At 47.3% G+C, this 21,331-nt stretch overlaps 1 protein-coding gene across 1 annotated transcript in view; it reads left to right on the forward strand.

The window, feature by feature from the left end:
• The window catches only part of LOC130404842 (ankyrin-3-like), a 77,908-nt gene that overhangs the window by 53,147 nt on the left and 3,430 nt on the right, over positions 1–21,331 (forward strand). Inside the window, exons 33-45 of the mRNA XM_056609777.1 lie at positions 502–730; positions 1,128–1,253; positions 1,574–1,696; positions 2,283–2,309; positions 3,417–3,498; positions 12,951–13,025; positions 13,517–13,648; positions 14,309–14,452; positions 17,172–18,702; positions 19,079–19,241; positions 19,622–19,693; positions 20,182–20,265; positions 20,400–20,522. Of these exons, the coding sequence (XP_056465752.1) occupies positions 502–730; positions 1,128–1,253; positions 1,574–1,696; positions 2,283–2,309; positions 3,417–3,498; positions 12,951–13,025; positions 13,517–13,648; positions 14,309–14,452; positions 17,172–18,702; positions 19,079–19,241; positions 19,622–19,693; positions 20,182–20,265; positions 20,400–20,522 (2,911 nt within the window). The remainder of the gene's footprint in view (positions 1–501; positions 731–1,127; positions 1,254–1,573; positions 1,697–2,282; positions 2,310–3,416; positions 3,499–12,950; positions 13,026–13,516; positions 13,649–14,308; positions 14,453–17,171; positions 18,703–19,078; positions 19,242–19,621; positions 19,694–20,181; positions 20,266–20,399; positions 20,523–21,331) is intronic.

The raw sequence follows: 21,331 nt of genomic DNA on the forward strand, positions 1-21,331 counted from the left end.
TCCTCTCCCCTCTCCCCTCATCCTCCTTCCCCTCCTCTCTCCTCTCTCCCCTCTCCCCTCTCCCCTCATCCTCCTTCCCCTCCTCTCTCCTCTCCCCTCTCCCCTCATCCTCCTTCCCCTCCTCTCTCCTCTCCCTCCTCTCCCCTCTCCCCTCATCCTCCTTCCCCTCCTCTCGCCTCTCTCTCATCTCTCCCCTCCCCTCATCCTCCTTCCCCTCCTCTCGCCTCTCTCTCATCTCTCCCCTCCCCTCCTCCTCCTTCCCCTCCTCTCTCCTCTCTCTCCTCACCCCTCTCCCCTCTCCCCTCATCCTCCTTCCCCTCCTCTCTCTCCTCTCCCCTCTCCCCTCATCCTCCTTCCCCTCCTCTGTCTCCTCTCTCTCCTCTCCCCTCTCCCCTCATCCTCCTTCCCCTCCTCTCTCCTCTCTCCTCTCTCCTCTCTCTCCTCTCCCCTCTCCCCTCTCCCCTCCTCCTCCTCTCTCCCCCGCCTGGCTCTTCTCTACAGGTTCTGGCTCGCAGACTGTCACCAGATTCCTGAGACGGTGGGCTTAGCGTCTCAGTTATACCGGGAGCTGATCTGCGTGCCGTACCTGGCCAAGTTTGTGGTGTTCGCCAAGATGAACGACCCCGTGGAGTCGCGGCTGCGCTGCTTCTGCATGACGGACGACAAGGTGGACAAGACCCTGGAGCAGCAGGAGAACTTTGAGGAAGTGGCCCGGAGCAAGGACATCGAGGTTTGCGCTTTTAGTTTCTGGACTTTAGTTTCAAGTATCCAGTTTATACAAGTACAACAACAACAACAACAAATAGGAGTCATGAATAGCCACGAATTGAGCGATTTTTGCGCATGCTCGATTATGCAGCATGTAAGGAATAATAATAATTAAGAAAATACAATTAAGATCTAAGATGCGTATTTGAGAAACAATAAATGATATTATATATTATCATCAACGATATTACAGTTGGTATTCAATAATATGATAGGAATACTGCAAACTGCTTGTAATATGTGACATAGGGACAGAGTGTTTTATTCTACACTTGACGTCAAAAGGGTAAGATAATTATCGGTGACATTCTTCCTCTTGTATAATCTCCTATACTCAGCGAGTTGTTACCCCTCCGTAGGTTCTAGAGGGCAAGCCCATCTTTGCCGATTGCTATGGCAACCTCTCTCCGTTGACCAAGAGTGGGCATCAGTTGGTCTTCAACTTCTACTCTTTCAAGGAGAACCGACTTCCCTTCAACGTTAAGGTACGGCTCTACCGATGCTCTTGTTATCCCATCTCCCTCACCCCTGGCTCAAGGAGTTGTAATCATATCATTGGTGTGCATTCAGTTTTTAAACCAGATAAAGCGTAGCCTGTCCTAAAAAAAAAAGACTCCTTCCATTGATTTAATTACACAAGAGAACCTTTTGTCCTCCACACACACTGACCCAAACATCATCAGGGGCGCGCCCTTGCCTGCACCTCATTCAATATCCCGAGACCACGGATCATTCATGCGTTTATTCGGACGCTTCAGGATCCAGGAAAGGGCTGACGACGTGCTCTGCTTGTTCAAACCCACAGATCAGAGACATCGGCCAGGAGCCGTGTGGCCGGCTGTCGTTCCTGAACGAGCCCAAGAGCACCAAGGGTGTTCCCCAGACTTCCATATGCAATTTGAATATCACACTGCCAACCCACAGAAAGGTAAGGCCGCAGTCATTTGAATGACTCCCGATCACAGCCATAATCATGTCATCTTCATGTAAATGAACGCCAAAATGAGAGCAGGCATTGTGAGCCACTGTGCCAAGCGAGGCAGGGTGAACTTCATTTGGTTTCTAGAACATGCCGGCCTGCTGCTCGTGTCTTTTATCTGTCTTTAAGCCCTGTGCCAGTCACAAGACCCCACAACGTATACACACAGCTAGCCGCACATGCTAATAGCCATGTCAGAACTGCACCTCGTGTTTGTTTGTTGGTTTGTTTTTATTGTTTTCATTGTGGTGTGTGTTGATCGATCACGAGAATTGATGTGACTCCGTCGCTGTCGCTTTCGTTGTTTTGCTCTGACATTACGTTGCTCTGTGGTTTCTTTGCTTGTCAACCGACTGATTAATCTCATAGTTATTTTCCCAGATTTTTTGCCTCTTCTGCTGCTCCATTTTAATCCCCTGAATTTGTTTTACCCATCCCCCCCCTCCACGCTTCACTGTAACCACCCCTGCTCTCCATTCTGTCATCTCTCTCCTCTCCTGCAATGCATCTTGGGAACTCCCCACCCTCCCCACAGGATATGGAGTCTGATCCCGATGATGAGGTAAATTGATTCTTCATCATCGTACACAAACTGCTCCCTCTCTGTCATGCTTATTATGCTTCCTATTGGCTTCAGTGATGAATAATGTGTGTGGCGCGACACTGTTCTCTATGTGCCGACTCTTGAGTCGAGGCTTCTGCAGCAGATGTTTTTTGCACACAGCTGAGCCGCTGCTGGAAAGTTACCTCGTTCATTCGCTGCATGGGTGGACGTGGCAATTATTAAATCCCTTTTTTTATTTGATTTCTATTCAATAAATTGTTATCGTCCACATACCTATTATGAAGATCGACTATTTTTACATCAACTCAGCTTATATTTTGGTTTCATTTTTATCTCCCTTTCCATATCGTGTGAAGCAGAAATTCACCATGTCTCCATACTATCTACTGACCTACAGGAAGATTTTTTTACCTTTTTGACAGCTTCATATTCCTAGTTTTCTACTTTTTGAAGCATTTACCGAGCATGCGTTTAGCTGCCCCTTAATTGCATGGTCAGAACTCCAGATTGACTTTTTTATTGAAAGGTAACAGATATATTTTATTTTGAATCACCATTTCCATTGATCATCTTCCAAACGGAGAATCACAGGTGGATAGGTTCCCTCCTCTCCAGCGTACCTCTTTTACAGCTATATAATGAAACTCATAGTTCCGACCAGTCCTCCCATCAGATCAATAGAAAGGACAATATACTAAGCTAAGCATCATCATTTAAACCTGACATTTTTTTAACATACTCGGACACTCACTCTGCAAGGATGAACTTGTTCAAGCGCAAGTATACCATAGCATAAAAAATAAATACCTTTAGCTCTAGTGTCGTTGCAATGTGCCCCCCGCTTTCGGGGAAGCAGAGATGGTCCTTTAGTCGTGTTCAGGGGATCATAGAGTTATGTGTCTCGCGGTACCCTCCCTTGTGCTAATACTAACAGCATGGGGAATGCAAGCAACCGACCAAAACCCCAACATGGTTCAACATTAGCATTTCAACTAAAGATATATATACCAAAATACAACATATATAAATAATTAAAACAAGAAAATTTGGATTTAAGATTTGTAAAGAAGACATACATCTTTTGTTCTTTTTTGTTTGTTGCAGACTGAAAAGCCAGACCGACGTCATTCCTTTGCCTCCTTAGCTTTGCGTAAGCGATACAGCTATCTGACCGACCCTGCAGCGAGTGAGTTCCATTAAAATCTTCAACTGATACTGAATATTGATTTAGCATAATTCAAATTTAGTGGCAGATGATCCCTTGATGTGCTGTATGAATTAGATATATATTCACATATATATATATTAAACTGACAGAGCATAATAGACAATCACCCATCCCATCCCGGTCACCTCTCTCATTGTGAGACGCCATCCATTGACCCATTTGCATGGTCAACTCTGTGTTTTCCTTTGCCCAACCCTTCATTTTGTCCAACTGTCTCTATTGTGGCTGAATTGTTGCTGTTCTTTTTTGGGGAACATCCATTTGTTCATTCATCATTTGAAAAATACAACAACCATGTTTTCAACTCATGTTAAATAAAAAACCTTTTGGGGTGTATTTTCATTCTTTTAGTGGCCATTTCACGGATGGCTTCATGATTATTTGAAGTTGTTGTGCTACTGGGTTGCACTTTACGGTTATCTTACCCAACCCCTTTATATCCTATTGTGAAATGCTATTTCACATATGCTATTTCAAAAGGTTATGCCCATGGGATATGATATCACAATTTTTGTTTATTGTATAATTAAGAAGGTACACAAGTTGTTGTTTTATTTATTGTTTGCATTTTACAGAAGTTTTTACAACCCTTATTGATTCAAACAATTAGTTGGCTAAGGGGCCAGATTTTACAAATATTGATTGAAAACCCATTTCATGTGAGTTTAAAACTTTATAAGATATGGCTAAATGTACCTTCCTTGTAAAGTGCAACCTAATATTAGAATTTATGACCAAGCAAATAACGTGAAGTTTGCCTTTATCAGCGAGTTTACACTTGTGGGGTCATTTCTGGCATATAATACTAGAGTTGACACAATCGTTTCTGAGCAAAATTGTACAGTAAAAGGCACTATGGCAAATAGGCAAGTACGATTACATCGAAGTTCATTGGAATATTTGTGTCATTATTTTGGTGATCATGTCATTCTCTCCACCTTCATGTCAAGCATTTCTGTTGCTGCACATACACCATTGTTAATCCAGTCTTCTGTCATGTATCACTGATTTTAGATGCTCATTGTTTAATAGACTTTATCTTACTATACTTTATCTTTTATCTCAGACTACCATTTGTTGATATTAATTCACAAACAGCTAAAGCTATTCTGCTACTTTATTCAATCAATTCTGTTACTGACTTACTCAACTTTCTCTTTCTGGTTTTTATGTTTTATTTCAAATTACTTTTCGTTAAATTTTACGTTACAATTTTTGTTACTTTTGATTTAACTTATTTGTTCAAGAAACAACTGATCGAAGCACGCCGAGAACACAGCCTTCTAGCTACCCTTACAAACCTGTCTTTTCAACGAGATCTTATCAGGCGTGGTCGGCTGTTCCTGTCGCCGTCCCTAACCAAGCCAAGACTGGGTTTGGCTCCCTCTCCAGTTCATCTTCCAACACGCCCAATGCCTCACCACTGAAATCTGTCTGGTCCATCACCTCTGCCTCCCCCATCAAGACAAACATCCCTGGATCACCAGCCTCTTCTGTCAAATCAGCTAGTGACATGGCCTCCCCCATTCGTTCCTATAGAACAATTTCTTCTCCAATAAAGACTGTTGTGCAACAGACCCAATACCAAGTACCAGTCTCCTCGAATCTACTGGCCTCCCCAGGAAAAAGTGCCCCAGACCCTGTATCTGTGAAAGGATTGGCAGCAATGTCTGCAAGGACCTCCCCCATAACCACTGGAGGAGGAAGTTCTCCTATGGATAGGTCATGCGTAGCTATGACACCACCAGGCTCTCCAAAGTCCTCCTATAACATGTACAGTCCGTCCCTGCCGTACAATTCTGTGATGGGCTCTGGTGTCTCAGTATCATCCTCGTCTCCTATTAAAACAGTTCCTGGACTTTCCTCTGGTCGGTCCCCCGCAGATCCATCAGCTCCTTCACGAAGCATGTTCTCCTGTCTCTCCTCACCACTTAAAAATAATAACCCTCCTAGTGCAGCATCTTTGATCAACGGAACAGTGTCCCCTAATCACCATTATCGTTCCTCATCCCCTACCTCTCATCTCGCCAGCAGTCTTCAGGAGAGGATACAAGCAACAACCAATGCTGCAACAACAAGCGTCAATGCAGCCTTTGATGAGGTTGAAAAGACATTTAACTCTTGCTCGGCCGGCTATGGTACATTGAAGTCCATGTCCTCCTCTGCATCGTCCTCATATCAGTCAATTCGGTCCTCAAGTTCCCTGTATGCTTCGCTAAGATCCCCTCCTACCTCGACCAATGCTGTAACATCCAGCACCATGACTGTGCCAGTATATTCAGTCATAAACGTGCTGCCGGAGCCCCAGTTTAAGAAGCTCCCTGAGGTTTCAAGGTCAGCCGCCGCCCTACTCTCGCCTCGTAAAGCAGGCTCTGCTGAGGGGAGTAACGCTCAAGCGCAGTCAACCTTCACCAAAACTCTTTCACCTGCAAAGTCCTCTCTTGGTATACCACCAGCCGCCCTCAAGTCAACAGCCTCGTCAGCACTATCTTCTAGCCAAGAGATTCTGAAGGATGTAGCTGAAATGAAAGAGGATTTGATACGGATGTCAGCCATCTTGCAAACAGAGCCTACTTCCAAAGCAAGTAAAGGATTTCAAACAAATTCTCCAAAGGCGGCTAAGGTAGAGGATGAGGAGCCATATAGGATAGTAGAGAAAGTAAAGGAAGATTTGGTCAAAGTTAGTGAGATCTTGACAAAAGATACAGTCAAAGATGGTAGGCCAAGGACATCCTTGGATGAGATGCAATATGCAAAGGTACCTGTTGAGCAACCGGCAAGCAACTGGAGCTATCCCCCGAGATATGAGACTGTAGTACCTCAAATCAAAACAAAGACTGTAGTAGACAGGGATTTCAATCTAGCAAAAGTGGTTGACTACCTAGCTCATGATGTTGGCGGCAATTCTTTCTCAAAAACACCAGAATCAAAGCGTAAAGGAGATGAGAGAAAGAGGGAAGGCGAGGAGAAGCAGAAACGTGTCCTGAAACCTGCCATGGCGGTTCAGGAGCACAAACTGAAAATGCCTCCATCAAATATGCGCTCCTCTGCTTCAGACAAAGAGCTCAGCAAGCTTGCAGATGTGCTATTTGGAGCTGACACAATTCTGGAATCTCCTGAAGATATGTTACATGAACAAGACAAAAGTCCACTCTCAGACAGCGGCTTTGAGACAAGGAGTGAAAGAACTCCCTCAGCACCTCCAAGTGCAGAGGGAATGGGCCCTAAAGCCCTTTTTCAGGACATTCCCATTCCTCCAGTTATCACAGAAACTAGAACTGAGGTTGTTCATGTAATCAGGAGTTATGAGTCCCCAGAAGATAATAATTCATCTGCAATGGATGATCCCCATAATGTCAGGTACATTGATTCTGAAGCCAAAGGGCATTCAAATAAAAACGCATCATCGCCAGATCAGAGCAAGGCCTATACATTGAAAATCAGCCCGGAGGAGGATCCAATGGGGAAAGGAATGCGAGTGAAAGAGGAAACTCATATCACAACCACAACCAGGATGGTATACCATAAACCTCCAGGCAAAGAGGTACCATCAGAGAGATGTGAGGAGACTATGTCTGTTCATGAAATCATGAAAGCATTCCAGTCAGGTAGGGACCCCTCTAGAGAAATTGCTGGACTTTTTGAGCATAAAGCTGGTAATGAGGAGGCTTCACATAGAGTATTGGAGGGCATTAACTCTAAACCCAAGGTTGAAAGAATTATTGAAGTTCACATCGAGAAAGGCAACCATAAAACTGAACCCACTGAGGTCTTCATCAGAGAGACTAAGAACCACCCAGAGAAAGAAATGCACTTCTATTCTGGAAACAGGCAGCAAGATGAGGTTGAGGAATCAAATCCAGCCTATTTTGATTCCTCAAGAGTAAACACACCAATGTCGCAGGAGGAAGACAGCCGCCCTAGTTCAGCACAGCTCATCGCAGATGACTCCTACAAAACCTTGAGGCTACTTAGCCAGCAGTCAGTAGAGTACAATGAGGATGAGTCTTCAGAGCTTAGAGGAGGGTCCTATAACTTTGCAGAAAAAATGCTCCTCTCTGAGAAACTTGACAAATCTCATTCTGACACAGAGGAATACCTCAGAGATAGGTCTCACTTTCACTCACCAGATCGTACCAATAATTCAGAGGGTCGACCGAGTAGTCCAAGAACAGAATATGTCTTCAGGTCATCGAGAAATGTGTTTGACAAATCGGGTAGAATGGCTAATGTTGAGGACAACTTTGACAAACTGACACTTTTGCAGTATTCTTCTGAGCCTGGTAGCCCAAAGCACTCTGTTTGGATGCGAGTGTCAGATGACACAGAACATAAAAACAGAGAGCAAATCATGTATGAAGACAGAGTTGACAGGACTGTGAAAGAGGCAGAGGAAAAACTCAGTGAAGTGTCTCAATTTTTCCGTGACAAAACAGAAAAGCTTAACGATGAGCTTTCGTCTCCAGAAAAGAAGTCTCGTCGATCAGATTTCAGGGAAACACGATCCGGGCCTAGCTCCACACATAGCAGTCCTGAGCGGTCAGGTTACAGGAATGGAGGTAGTGGGGAAGAATGGAGTAGAGAAAGGCTCAGAGAGAGAATCAACTCCAGTGATAGAAAATGTGCCAGCTTACCCAGCAGCCCGGAGAGGAGAGTTCTTTTACAGTATACTGATTCCAACAAAAGGCAACAGGGAGATGCATCGTCACAGGGTAGCACAGGTGATTCCCCCAAGCCTTTTCAAATGTCATCTTCCAAAGTTAGTGCGGTGAGGCTCAAGTTTGAACAAGAGGCCCAGAAGCAAGAACAGTCTCCTCAACGGGTACCAAATTCAAATCCTCCAATTAGAAAGCTACAGGAAAGTAAGCTGCCTGTATATCAGGTTTTTACTGGTCCCAATGTTCCTAAAGGTGCAGATAGTCCAGGGATCCAGAGAAAAGGACTCGCTGGTGAGCCCAACTCTCCCAAACATGACTCTAGTGATAATGAACCAGAGAACATATTCAAAACATGGGAGAAACGGGGAAATGGGAACTTTCAACCCCAATCACCAAAATTATCTAGTGCCATGATTCATGATGCCATCAAAGATGGAAATAATCATGACTCACATATACAGGAGACCACCAAGAAAATTATCTACACAGAACTTGTAGTGCGGGACAACCCAAATAGTAATAGCGGTCTAAAAAAAAACTCGGAATCACAAATTCCTGCTAAAATATCCTCTGAATTCTTAGAGAATTGCCAATCCACTGTTAAATCATGTACTTCTGTTGGGTCTCACATACCTACTTTAGCTAGAAATCGGTCGCAAAGTGGCTCTGAAACCATTACATCACCCAGTGGATCGCCAGTCAGAAAATCGACTGATATATTTGAAGGTAGCCAGTCAAATGTAGTGTGTAATGGTGTTGATAGTGACCAGATTGAGTATTTGGCTAATGTTACTCCTGTTGTTGTCACAGAGAAATTTAAAGACATTAAACCTTTACCAGTTTATGTTAGCATCCAGGTCGGAAAGCAATACGAGAAAGAAACAGCAACAGCGCAGCTTAGTACATACAAAAAGATTGTAAGTCATGAAAGTAGGACGGTGCATGAGACTAGGGGGGCTTTTTACTCTGTCAAGCAAAAGCAGCCATCATCTCAAGGTAGTGAGGACACTATAGAACAGGTAACAACCTATGTGGTGGACAGCTCTGTTAATAGTCCCATCACCTTTGAGACCCCCAGCTCGGACGACTATGTGATGGCCGCTATGACCGGTGTGCAAAGCCCAGTGCCAGAGGAATCTGAAGAAGAGGAAGCACAGACCTTCATCTACAAGGAGCCTCATACTGAAAAGAGCAAGCCATCGTCCTCTGATACTGCCCTTAAAAAACAAGACGCCGCAAGACAAAAGTCAAAGTCAGAGAAGAGATTAGCTTACATTGAGTTTCCTCCTCCTCCTCCTATAGAAGCAGGGCAGTCTGAGCCTCCAAAGAAAGGGTCTTGTGTCTCCTCCGAGGCAGAGACGGAGATGATGGAGGTGAATCTCCAAGAAGAACATGATAGGCACCTCCTTGCCGAGCCTATCATCAGGGTCCAGCCTCCCTCGCCTGTTCCCCCTGGAGCTGATGACAGTGACTCCAGCGATGACGAGTCCGTGTTTCACCCAATCCCCCTCAAAAAGTACACCTTCAAGATGAAAGAGGAGGGAGACAAACTTCTTAAGCCCAAAAAGGCGGAGAAAAATGGGAACAACAACGGTAAAGACGTCAACGGCGTTGTGAAAGGAGAGGAGCTTGACTTTGAGTCAAATGGCAACGACCAGTCCATCACTGACTGTTCTATGGCCACCACTGCAGAGTTCTCCCATGATACTGATGCCACCGAGATAGACTCTTTAGATGGGTATGACCTTCAGGATGAGGACGATGGATTGAGTGAGGATCCCAAAACATCTAGTCTATCAATGGACTGCAAAACGACCGACCGCTCTTTTAGTCAGTCCAAGCTTGAGGTCATAGAGGAAGAGAAGTGCGAAGAAGGAGGGGATAGTGGAAAAGCAAAGGCCAGCACGTCAGAGCAAGGTGATGGCGAGGAGGTTGATTACACCCTTGAGGGAAGACACCCAGACAGGCCGCACTTTGGAGAGAATTACTTCGGCTACCAACTTGAAGAGGAACTGAACTCCACCTTTAAAACTGTCGCCACAAAAGGCCTTGACTTTGATCCCTGGTCAACCAAAGGGAGTGACAGTGATGGAGTGTTTGATTCCAAAGCAAAAGAGGAAGACCCCAAGCCCTTTGGTTTATCAGTGGAAGACAAGTCTCAGGCCACCACACCAGACACGACGCCAGCTCGAACTCCGACTGACGAGAGCACACCGACTAGCGAGCCAAACCCCTTTCCCTTCCACGAGGGGAAGATGTTTGAGATGACGCGCAGTGGTGCTATTGACATGAGCAAGCGGGACTTTGTTGAGGAGAGGCTACAGTTTTTCCAGATTGGTGAGCATTCCTCTGACCCTAAAACAGGGGAGAAGGGGAGAGGGGGCCCGATCCTGGGGGTGGTTTCCTCTCAATCCACAACAGGGGAGAGGGGCACAGTAGAGGGGAAGGTTATAGACACTACCACAGACAGCAGCAACATACCAACAACACCAGCAGCGACAGCCGCAAAATGCAGCCCTGCACAGACCGCCAATGGCACTAGCACCGGCTGTACCGGCACCGATGCCCCCAGCGGTGAAGCCGTAGCCGAACCTCCCTCGTCTTGCACGATTACAGCCTCTAAGGTCGATTCAAAATTGCGTACCCCCATTAAAATGGGCATAGCGGCCTCCATAACTGTGAAAAAAGACTCAGGGGAACTCCCCGATGGTAAAGCTGCGGTGGCAGAGGGTCAACTAGTGCCAGAGTACATCAGCATAGAGGGTCACAGAGCCGAGGGCCAGCCTAGCGGATACACCGAGGCCAAGGTAGAGAGACAGGATTACCCTGCCGAGAACAGCAACAACAACAATAATTTAGAGTCCTCCAGTGTTCAAGCCAACTACATTGAATGTGGCAGTGTGGTGTTTAACTTGCAGTCTTCCTCTCAGCCCACCCTGCAAAAAGCCAGCAGGATAGAAGCCCTATGCTACTCAGAGACAGTGGAAAAGAGCAGTTGTAATCAGACAGAGGAGACCAAGAGTCAAACAGTTAGGGAAAGCGAAGCCAAACAGCCAAAATCTAGACTTCCTGTGAAGGCGTCAGGGTGGTCCTTCCACACACAGGGGACAGCCATAGGAAAGCAGAAGCCAAAACAAGTGGTGAAGGCTGAGGTCAGGAAGAGAGCTGAGCCGGCGGTTGCCAAAGTAGAACCCAGGTCTAGGATACCAATCAAGGGTGTGAAGAAGAGCAGCGCTGCCTGCTCCCTCACGTCAGCTCAGGTCACCTCCCAGCCTACAAGGGTCTTAGCCACAGAGAGGGGAGCCATACAGTTGCCCTCGAGACTGCCACTGAAGGACAAGATCCAGGTCAACCGAGAGCAGACAGCGGGTAGACAGGACAGGCAGGAGAACCCTAGCGAGCTCTGTAAGCGCAGCATTGAGTACTTTAAGGGCCTTAGCGGGGAGACCCAAAAGCTGATGGACTGGCTGTCAGACGAGGAGAAAAAGACGCAGACAGAACAGTCGGAGCAAGACAGCACCTCCCGGAGCACCTCTCTGTCGGATGCCTCCCAGCCTTCCCAGCCCTCCCAGCCCTCACGCTCATCCAGGTCTGGTAGAGGTTCGAGGGCTGAGGCCGGGGCCGCGTCCGTTAGGGCAAAGGCGGCAGCGACGGACAGGGCCTCCGGCAGTGAGAGGAGCAGAAGGAGTAGGCGGACTGGTGGGAAGGAGGGCAGTCAGGGACTCACGGGGTCTCGAGCGCCCCCCGTCGCGGAGATCAAGCCTAGTTTGTAAAACTTTCACACTATGTTTAAAATACATCTATATTGACATATATATATTTTATATATTTCACTCTTAGTTGCATGACATCGTTGTGATCGTTTAAATGATGGTTTGACTGGAATGCCTGTGGCGTGTTTATATTAGTATTCTCTCAAACTGTAGATGTCATTTTAAATTTCATTTTCATGTCATTTCTGTACTGTGTACTGTGTGCTGTACTGTCCTTAGATTCTCTGTTTTCTACCCCTTTCCCAAAACCTTTTCAATATCCCAGTATAGAGTAAGCATGCCAGTAATAGTGACTGGTTCTCTGGCAAAGCCAGTCTGTTGTCTGACAACTCCCAAGTCTGTCCGTCTGTCTGTGCGGGGTGGCTACAAAAAAAAAGAAAAGATATTCTGTTCTGCCCCATAATGTCAATTGTCATGTACGATAATATGTGTTAGTGACCGACACACACAAGGCTGTCCGCATGCTACGTAGCAGTGTACTGTAAGGTCCACCACCGCAGTCTTCAGGAACTACATGAGTCTATTGTTCCGAGTCATGGTTTGCATTTGTTTTGTGTGTTTCTTTTTAGAGCTACTGCCTGCCTAGACTTTAGAAACAGCGCGGCACCACTTGCCCTATGAACACATTCTAGTCCTCATATGTCTAGTCAGACCAATTATCTTTCTTGCCACTTTGGGATAAAACATTGGGTACATTTTTTTAAGTAAATTGTAATATTGTCAACATAATATTTCTACATTAAATTCATAAAAGTCTGCTAAGAGGTTCTGTATACACCAAAACATGTGTAAACATATTTTGACAAATGCATGGAATGCATTTTTTATAAAGCAAAAATCCAAACACAAGTGGCCAGAAAAATAAACAGAAAACATCAATACAATACATATTTTTCTCTTTTGACATATATAGCAGTCTCTTTAGCAAGAGAGTGGAATGGGACTCCATATCTTACCCGCTGTCCTCTTCCCACGCCAGGTCCCCAAAGCCCCTGCGAGCGAACAGACCTGCGGATGGCCATCGTCGCTGATCACCTGGGTCTCAGCTGGACAGGTCAGGCTCCACGCCGCTCTGCTCTCGGTCGCTGTCTCTCCTCCATCTTACACCGAAGTCCCCTAAGGAAGCAAAGCTCACTGACTGATCGCCACTGCCATCTACAGGCCGAGGGATTATAAGTGCACCGCTTCATGGGACTACAATCATAGAGACTGTTGATGAATTATGATGAATATTCACTGAAATACTTACTGTTTTATGTGGTATCATTTTCTTAATGGTATTTCGGTCATTACAGCCAGCTCTTTTATCCAATTACATTATTATCGATTTAACATTTTTATAACCTTGGATCCTCTGTCCAACCTTAAATCAACTTTAGTAGATAGCCTTGCAGTAAAATGCCGATGTTTAAGTTTGTTTATATTTGTGTGTGTGTGTGTGTGTGTGTGTGTGTGTGTGTGTGTGTGTGTGTGTGTGTGTGTGTGTGTGTGTGTGTGTGTGTGTGTGTGTGTGTGTGTGTGTGTGTTTGTGTGTGTCAACTGCAGAGTTGGCACGGGAGATGAACTTCACTGTGGATGAGATCAACCACATAAGACTAGATAACCCCAACTCTCTGACAGCACAGAGCTTCATGCTGCTAAAGAAATGGGTCAGCCGGGATGGGAAAAATGCCACAAGTAAGGCCATATTTCTTTCCTTTCTTTTATTTCTCTCTCTTTCTCTCTCTCGATCGCTCTTGCCCTTTTGAGCGCATGAGAGCTCTCATTCGCATTCATATTATCTCATCATTATCAGGATTCATTTCTCTCTCTGAGTGATTAAAAAGTGTGACAACATAAGAAGCCAAAGCTTGGTTACATTACCATGAAGTCCCTCTCTTGGCCGTTTGAAGTGTATCTGGGTCGTGTTTTCCTTCTCTAATCAATCTAGACATCGTGTCTTTCTTGCCTCTGCCTGCTTATGCACTCAGCTCTCATCAATTCTGAATACATTACATCTATTCTTAAAAACATTACTGAACAATACATTGGCACTTATATTTGTCTCATGATTGCAAGTAGCCCAAGTTCTGAATCAAATGGTTCTGCTGCTTCTTGTCTGGGCTGAGCAGGATGGAAACCTAGCCTTTTTCTTTATTATATTCAGGAATACTTAAGTGCAACTTCACGAAAAGATTTCCACTGATTTGTTAGGTCAAACCAGACCCATTAAAATAGCAAACTAGCTCCTCAGATTCTGCAAGTTAAATCTCTGGTGTTAGTATTGTAAGATCATTTATTCTTCAGTGGTATCAATGAACAATGTCTTAATCCCGATTTTTTTCTCCCCCTCGACAGCGGATGCCTTAACTGCAGTGCTGACCAAAGTCAATCGGATGGATATTGTGACTTTACTGGAGGGCCCGATATTTGACTATGGTAACATTTCAGGCACAAGATGTTTTGCCGATGATAACGCGGTTTTCCGGGATCAGGCTGATGGTAAAGTTTAGCTCTATCTAGCTGACCTCTTACCTCTCCCTGTAAATCACTCCCTGTTTCTGTTGTATTCTATTTTACTAGTGCCAAGGCCATTTTCCAAGCTAGGGATAATAGAGTCCATGTTGTTTTAGCCTGTTGGCCTTAGTCTAACACGATGATGTTAGTTTTGAACTGTTATTATCCCTGTCTTGGTAACTGGCCTTCAGATATCCTAAAACCCATTCCCGACCCTAGGGATTTGCCGTTGATTAAATACAAGATGCCCAACTAATATAGTTTTCCTCATACCTATTTGCCTCTATGTCCCAGCATAACGTAAATAATAATAGCATGCACTTCGAGTTCAAATTATGTAGCACTATGGAACTCATTCACCTCTTCGGTTTTGTTGAATTCAGATCAGCATTAATAAGATTTGAATCTAAGGTTAACAAATAAAAATGTCAAAGAATGAAATACTTTCATTTCACAATATAGATTTGACCCAACTATCACTATGATAAGACACTGACTGTGAATATGCCATGGGCTTAGTGCATGCTTTAATGCTTTACCTGTTTTCAAACTACCTTTGATCTTTAGTTGAACCTACTTTTTTGTAATCTATTCATTTTCTCCTCATGCATGATTTTATATATATAACTTATGTATGTGTGTTAAATACCCCGTTGACCTGTAGCTCTTGTTTAAGTTTAGATCTCTTAGTTTCCCTTCCGGTTCCTCTGAGCCCTCCTTGGATAGATGAGAGATCCTCTTCCTCTGCGAAAAACCAGACTGCCTCCTCCTCCACCTCCTCCTACTCCTCCTCCTCCTCCTCCTGCTCCTCCTCCAACTCCGCCCTCCTCCTCCCTTAGGTCGAGTCGACTCTAGCAGTAGTCCTACCTGCTCATAACAGCCCAGAGCTGCTCTTAAAATCTTAAGAGTTGTGTGCTTCCGGTACCCCCTACCCCCCATGTGTGCTTCATCCTTGACCTCCTCCTCATCACCTCCACCCCCTCATCACCTTCGCACCCTCACTGTTCATCTGAAGCCGCCGTTGAAGCCGTCATTCATTCAGTCTCTTTGTTGTTTCTCATTCACTTGTGTGAACGTCTTTACTTTCCATTGCGCTCATTTCACATTTTTTCACTTCTTTGTGTGTTTGTTTGGGGTTCTACCCCCCCCCCCCCCCTTATAGTATACGTCATCATCCCCCTGACCCCTGCTAAACGCTCACGGGCCAGACGCAAACCGGACGCCCGGGGCGCTGCCGCTCCTGCCCGCCCTACCTCCTTCCCCTACCCCGAACCGCTGCCACGGCAACGCTCTCCCAGCTACCAGTCCTCCATGTCCCTCCTGGACCTGGCCCCCCAGGCGCACCCCGCACGCCCTGCCCCCTCCTCCGGCCCCCTCCCCGGCCCCCGCTCCCCTCCTACGGACCCTCGGCAGGCGGCGCCTCTCCCCTCCTCGCAGCCCCCTCCCTCCCCCATCCCCTTCATGACCTCCCCCTCTCCTTGCATGTCGGCGCCTCCTTCCCGCACGGCGTCGCCCCTCCCCTCGCCCACTCCTCCCTCCCCCACTCCCACTCCTACTCCGTCCTGGGACGCCGCCATCCCCTCCCGCTCCTCCTCCACCTCCACCCTCACCCCCTCGTTGTCCTCCGGCCTCACCGCCGCCCCCTCCGAGGCCGCCCCCGGGCCGCCCCCCTCCTCGTCCCCCCCGCCCCTCCGCTGGGTCCAGCCCGCCGGGACCTGCCGCCCTGCCTCCCCTCTCTCCCTGACTTCCCTCTCGGTGGGATCGCCCTCCGGGTCCCGCTGTCCCAGCCCCGCGCCCCCCTCCCCTCCGCCCTGCTCGCTCCCCCCCTGCCCCACCTGCCACTGCTCCTGCCCCGCCCCCGCCGGCCCTGCCCTGCTCCGGCCCCGGCCCCGCACCGACCCCTCCACCATGGAGCTATTCATTTAGCTCCCTGCTGTCCCTCTAACACCCCTCCCTCCTCCCTCCCACCTCCCTCCCTCCCTCCCTACCTCCCTCCCTCCCGAATCTCTCATCACCACCTCTCATGTGAGCAAAGTCTCCAAACACCCACTTGATTAGTAGTCTCTCACTCACGCATCCCATTAGTCATTAGTGTATGATTAACATAGCCCCATAGCTGCTGTCTCAACGTGGGCTTTACAAGTACAACCGTTGAACCGCTCCAAGCTGGAACAGCGACCCACTCTCTGATGACTAAACGTGATGAGTGGGTGGGCCGGTGTATAAGTGAGCCTGTTTTCTCACTCCATCTTAGTTTTATCTTTGTGTGTTGCTGTCTCTCTCCTTGGAGAGGTGATTGTGCGGTACAGAGTGTCTTTAACCGTAGTGCACTCGTGGGGATGATTCGTAGTGACATCAGCGGCACCCTGGGTGTCACCAAGTGGTTGCTTGGATACGAGCCTTACACCGCACGTCTTCTTGCCATTTGCGGCATTTCTCCATGTCGTACCTTGTATGTGTTGATGCTTCTATTTGTGTGTGTGTGTGTGTGTGTGTGTGTGTGTGTGTGTGTGTGTGTGTGTGTGTGTGTGTGTGTGTGTGTGTGTGTGTGTGTGTGTGTGTGTGTGTGTGTGTGTGTGTGTGTGTGTGTGTGTGTGTTTGTGGATGTCTCGCCATCTTCCTCGAGCTTTGTATCATGTTCTGTGGTGTGGGGCTTTGGCTTTGTGTGCGTACATCTCTCCATGTGTCACTCTGTCACCAACAGATTATCAGAGTATCCTAGCGGAGCTGCAGTCCCCCGCCACACTGCACTCCGATCCCCACTTCCTGGATCCCGAAATCCCTGTCACACCCAACCCCGCCCTCTCACCCCATCCTCACCATCACCATCACTACCCGGCCCCCGACCCCCCCGCGCCGGGCCAGTGCCCGTCCCAGTCCCCGCCCCTGCCCTGGAGCCCCGAGGCGGGGCCCTTTAGCCGGGAGTCTGGAGAGAGTAGCCCCCCGAGGCCCAGCGAGCTCACGCTGTCCTTCCCGGTGTTTGTGCTCCCGGAGCCGCTCCCCCGAGCCGTCAGGAAGCCCCACATCGCTCTGAACGACCGGCTGCTGCTGAGCGAGGAGGAGGAGGACGGCGGCGGCTTTCAGGACACGCCCCTCGACCACCGGCCCAAGATCATCTGCTCCCCGGAGAGGAGCGACATCGAGATGGCCTTCTCCACGTCCTCCCCCTCGCTGTCCTCCATGTCCTCCATGACGTCCTCGTCTCCCGAGAAAGTAAAGAGGGCGGAGGGCGAAGGGCTGGTAGGTCTGACGTTCTGGGGGTCGGAGCATGAGAGGCTTAACCGGGGCATAGAGAACGTGACCAAGAAGCTAGAGGAGGTGGTAAAGAAGCGCGCTGCGGGGGTAAAGCAGGTCACTCTTGCCGAAGAGGAAGAGGATGAGAGTGAGCCTCCTCGAGTGACGGAGATGCTCGAGGAGGCTTTGAATAGACAGAGTGAGGCCGGGCTGCAAAGGCCCGGCTGGGGCACCTTAGGGGAGATGGGCGCAGAGAGGGCTGGGTGTGTAGAGGAGGGGGAGAGGGGTGGGAAACTTGAGGCGGGTGGAGAATGTAGCAGCAGCGGAGCGGCAGATGTGTCCGCGGGGTGGACAGAGGCACAGGATGTGTCGGTAAGGCAAGAACACCCGGTGGAAATACCGCAGCAGCCTGAAGAAGACCTTACCGGCGCAGAAGCTGAAAACGAGACAGTGGTAGAGAACACAGAGGGAGATGGGATCGCACGTGAGCAGGTGCACCGAGGGGAAGACGCCCAGGTACGGGATGGGGGGAGTGAGCAGGTGGAGCAGAGTGGAGAGGGGGACATCCAGGTAGGTTATGGCGGCATGGAGGGAGACTGTGTGGGAGGGAGGCCATCGGAGGCAGGGGAGGCTGAGCCAGACCCTCCTCTCCAGCCCTGGGCGGAGGCGTTGGTGGAACACCAGCCCGTCGAGTCTGATTCCAACGAAGAGGAGGAGAACGGACGAGTGGACGAGGTGGCGTCCGAGGAGGTGTCTGAGGAGGCGCTGGGATCTCTTGTGGAGGAGGTGAAGGGAGGAGGCTCAGAGGAAGAGGAAGAGGAGGAGGGCGAGGAAATGACCGAGGCAAGGGTTCAGGAGATTCTCAGGCAAGTGGAACAGGCAGAAAAAGATCTTCGGTGTTCACTTCCAGGTTGGCATAGTGATACGTCCAGCGTCCGTGTGGAGCCGCCGACGCCAGGCCGCAGCCTCAGCTCAGACCTTCTGGACAGACACGAACCCAGGTATGCCTCGGGGTCGGCTCTTGCCTCGAATTCTTTTGGCTGTACATTACATTGTTATGGAAACATGTCAAGTGTCACCGCTAAACTATCTTGGTTACTCGTTGGATTTCTTCCTCACCTCTCCCTGTTGTGGGTTAGGGTTGTTGAGTAGCCTACCTTAATAAGCACAATATAAACGCAATCAGTTTTATTGAACTAGATATGCTTCACAGTGTATCACAATTTCCACCTTAGAAAATAGAAAATGTATGAGACCTTTATAGTCTTGTATGTAATTGTGTAAGTGCTTTTGATTTGATTCACCATTGGGCATTGTGTGCTATAGCTATAGCTTGATTTCAATGTCCATGCTTAAGCTTTATATGTGAACCCGCAGCCAAGAAATCTCCAGCGACTCCATCACTTCCTCATCCAGAGGCGAATCAGGGCGGTCCCGACACAACGGTGACAAATCACAGCATTCGCCCAAGGAAGGGACCCGAGATCCAGCCAATGGCAGGAGGACAGATGGAACACCAGTGACGGAGAGAAAAGCCCAGGTAATGATCAGCGATGATGGATTGGGGTGACATTGTCATATGAGAAAGTGTCATGTACACTACTTTAAAATACTTAAAGAAATACTTTTAAATTCATTGTTTGTTTAAAGTATTTTTTCCAGTTCTGTATTCAATATTTTTTACAGGCACAAGATCGTGGATTCAGTGCCAGTCTTCCTTTTTAATGCATCATAAACTCACATAAAAAAACGGAACTTTGTGTTTATCTAACCCAAAAACAGGGAACAATGAAGCAGAATTGTCTTCATTGTTCACTGTGAAGACAATCCTCAAATAACCACTAAATTGCCTAGCTTTCAATTAATTTGCTGACCTTTTCAAGGTGTCTTTCCATAACCTTATAATGCCTTCCTCACTAGCAATTCAGCAGTGACCCAGATGAGGAAAGAACAATTACAACCAAAATCATCCGGCGTCGGGTCATTCTAAAGGTACCCTGCCTCACCGAGAGGGATGGCTGGGTCAGCACTAGTTTGGTGTGGCTTGGGTGTTTTGGCCAACTTGACCTTGTTTGGTTGGTTTGGATTGGTTTAAAGTGATTGGTTTTTAGATTAAAAAACAATGGTCATACATGTCATGGTGGCCAATTGTTTTGCTTATTTCTATCAGTTAATAACTCCATTTCCAAAGCTGCAAAGTCTTCTGTGTATACTTTTGTATGTAACAGTGCATACACATCTGTATGTATCTGTACTGACACATGTATGACATATAATATTTGCTGTTCAGAAGCGCAAGGGGGTACACTTTGATTTACCATTTGAAAGTCGTGACACCTATCTTTTCACAGCTAACTTTCCACCTCATTACTAATCTGAATCTTCCTTTCTCAGTGGTGGGTGTGGTGATCGGTTGCAATTTGCACGTATCACATCCCAGTTTATGTTTTTTGTTCACTTTTAATTCCATCCGCTAACAGGGAGATCAAGCTAAGAATGTTCCAGTTGAATCGATGACGGAGGAGCATTTTATCGATGAGGACGGTAACCTGGTCACTAGAAAAGTAACGTACAACCGCTTTTCCACCCTTAAATGATTTGTTACCTTCAAAGGCGGTTGAACATGTTGCCTGTTGCCTTGGACTCTCCCCCAGCGATCACCGCGTCCTTGTCTGTCCGTAACCTTTCGGCTCTCTAGGTCATCCGAAAAGTCATCCGACGTGTGACTTCCCCCATACCGGAGAACCTGGGAGGGGCCTCGGAGCTGTGGGATCAAGCACAGTGCTGGCATAGCTCCCTGTTGCATATGGATGATTCAGAGGTTGGCTCGGCAACAGTAAAACGATCCAGAGGGCCTGGCCGTGTTTGAGTTTGACATTCAAAGGGATGATTGAGGTGGTTCATCCCTCTCATTAGACGATAACCCTTGACCCATCGGGGGAAAGGGTTTTTAAACGGAGGATTCAATTCTGCTCTACAGCAAGGAGACAAATTGCTGCGTAGATAAGTGGAAAAATTAGATGTGTCCCTGTCCCTTACACAACAACCTTACTTACAAGGAATTGTTTACAGAGCAATAGTATACGCTTTGATTTTGATCGCATGAGAAACACTCAATCATCTCTCCTTGAAAGCATCCCGGTGGCTAGCTAGATTCCAGAGGCTTTTTGGAATGCGACCTCAGAGCGGCATTTGGTGATCTTGGTTGCTGTGGACGCTGTCTTCCTTTATGTTCTGTATCTAACAACATGGATACCCATGTTGCTTCTCTAAACTGTCTTTTTACAACGGTGCATTATTTGTTGAATTCTTCAATGTTTCTTTCTCATACAAACTAATGCTAACAATGCTGTCCCTCTAATATGTAGACATGAATTCATGTTATTTTTTAAATGTACTAATACTAAAAGTACTATTTAACCTTCAATTTACTGTTTTGGTTTGCTTAAGATTCATAGATTACTAACAAAAAGGTTTCGAAACCAAAATGCTATACTAGCTTCCTTTCTGCTTCATATCTGGTTTCAGGCTCTCTTCCAGACAAACCCGGTGTGGACTACTCCGTTTTTGGTCAATCTGGTTTCACTCTGGTGTTCTTGGTTGCAGTGATGGATCTCATGTTTCTACCAT

Source organism: Gadus chalcogrammus, chromosome 15 (assembly GCF_026213295.1).
Source record: "Gadus chalcogrammus isolate NIFS_2021 chromosome 15, NIFS_Gcha_1.0, whole genome shotgun sequence".
Taxonomy (NCBI): domain Eukaryota; kingdom Metazoa; phylum Chordata; class Actinopteri; order Gadiformes; family Gadidae; genus Gadus; species Gadus chalcogrammus.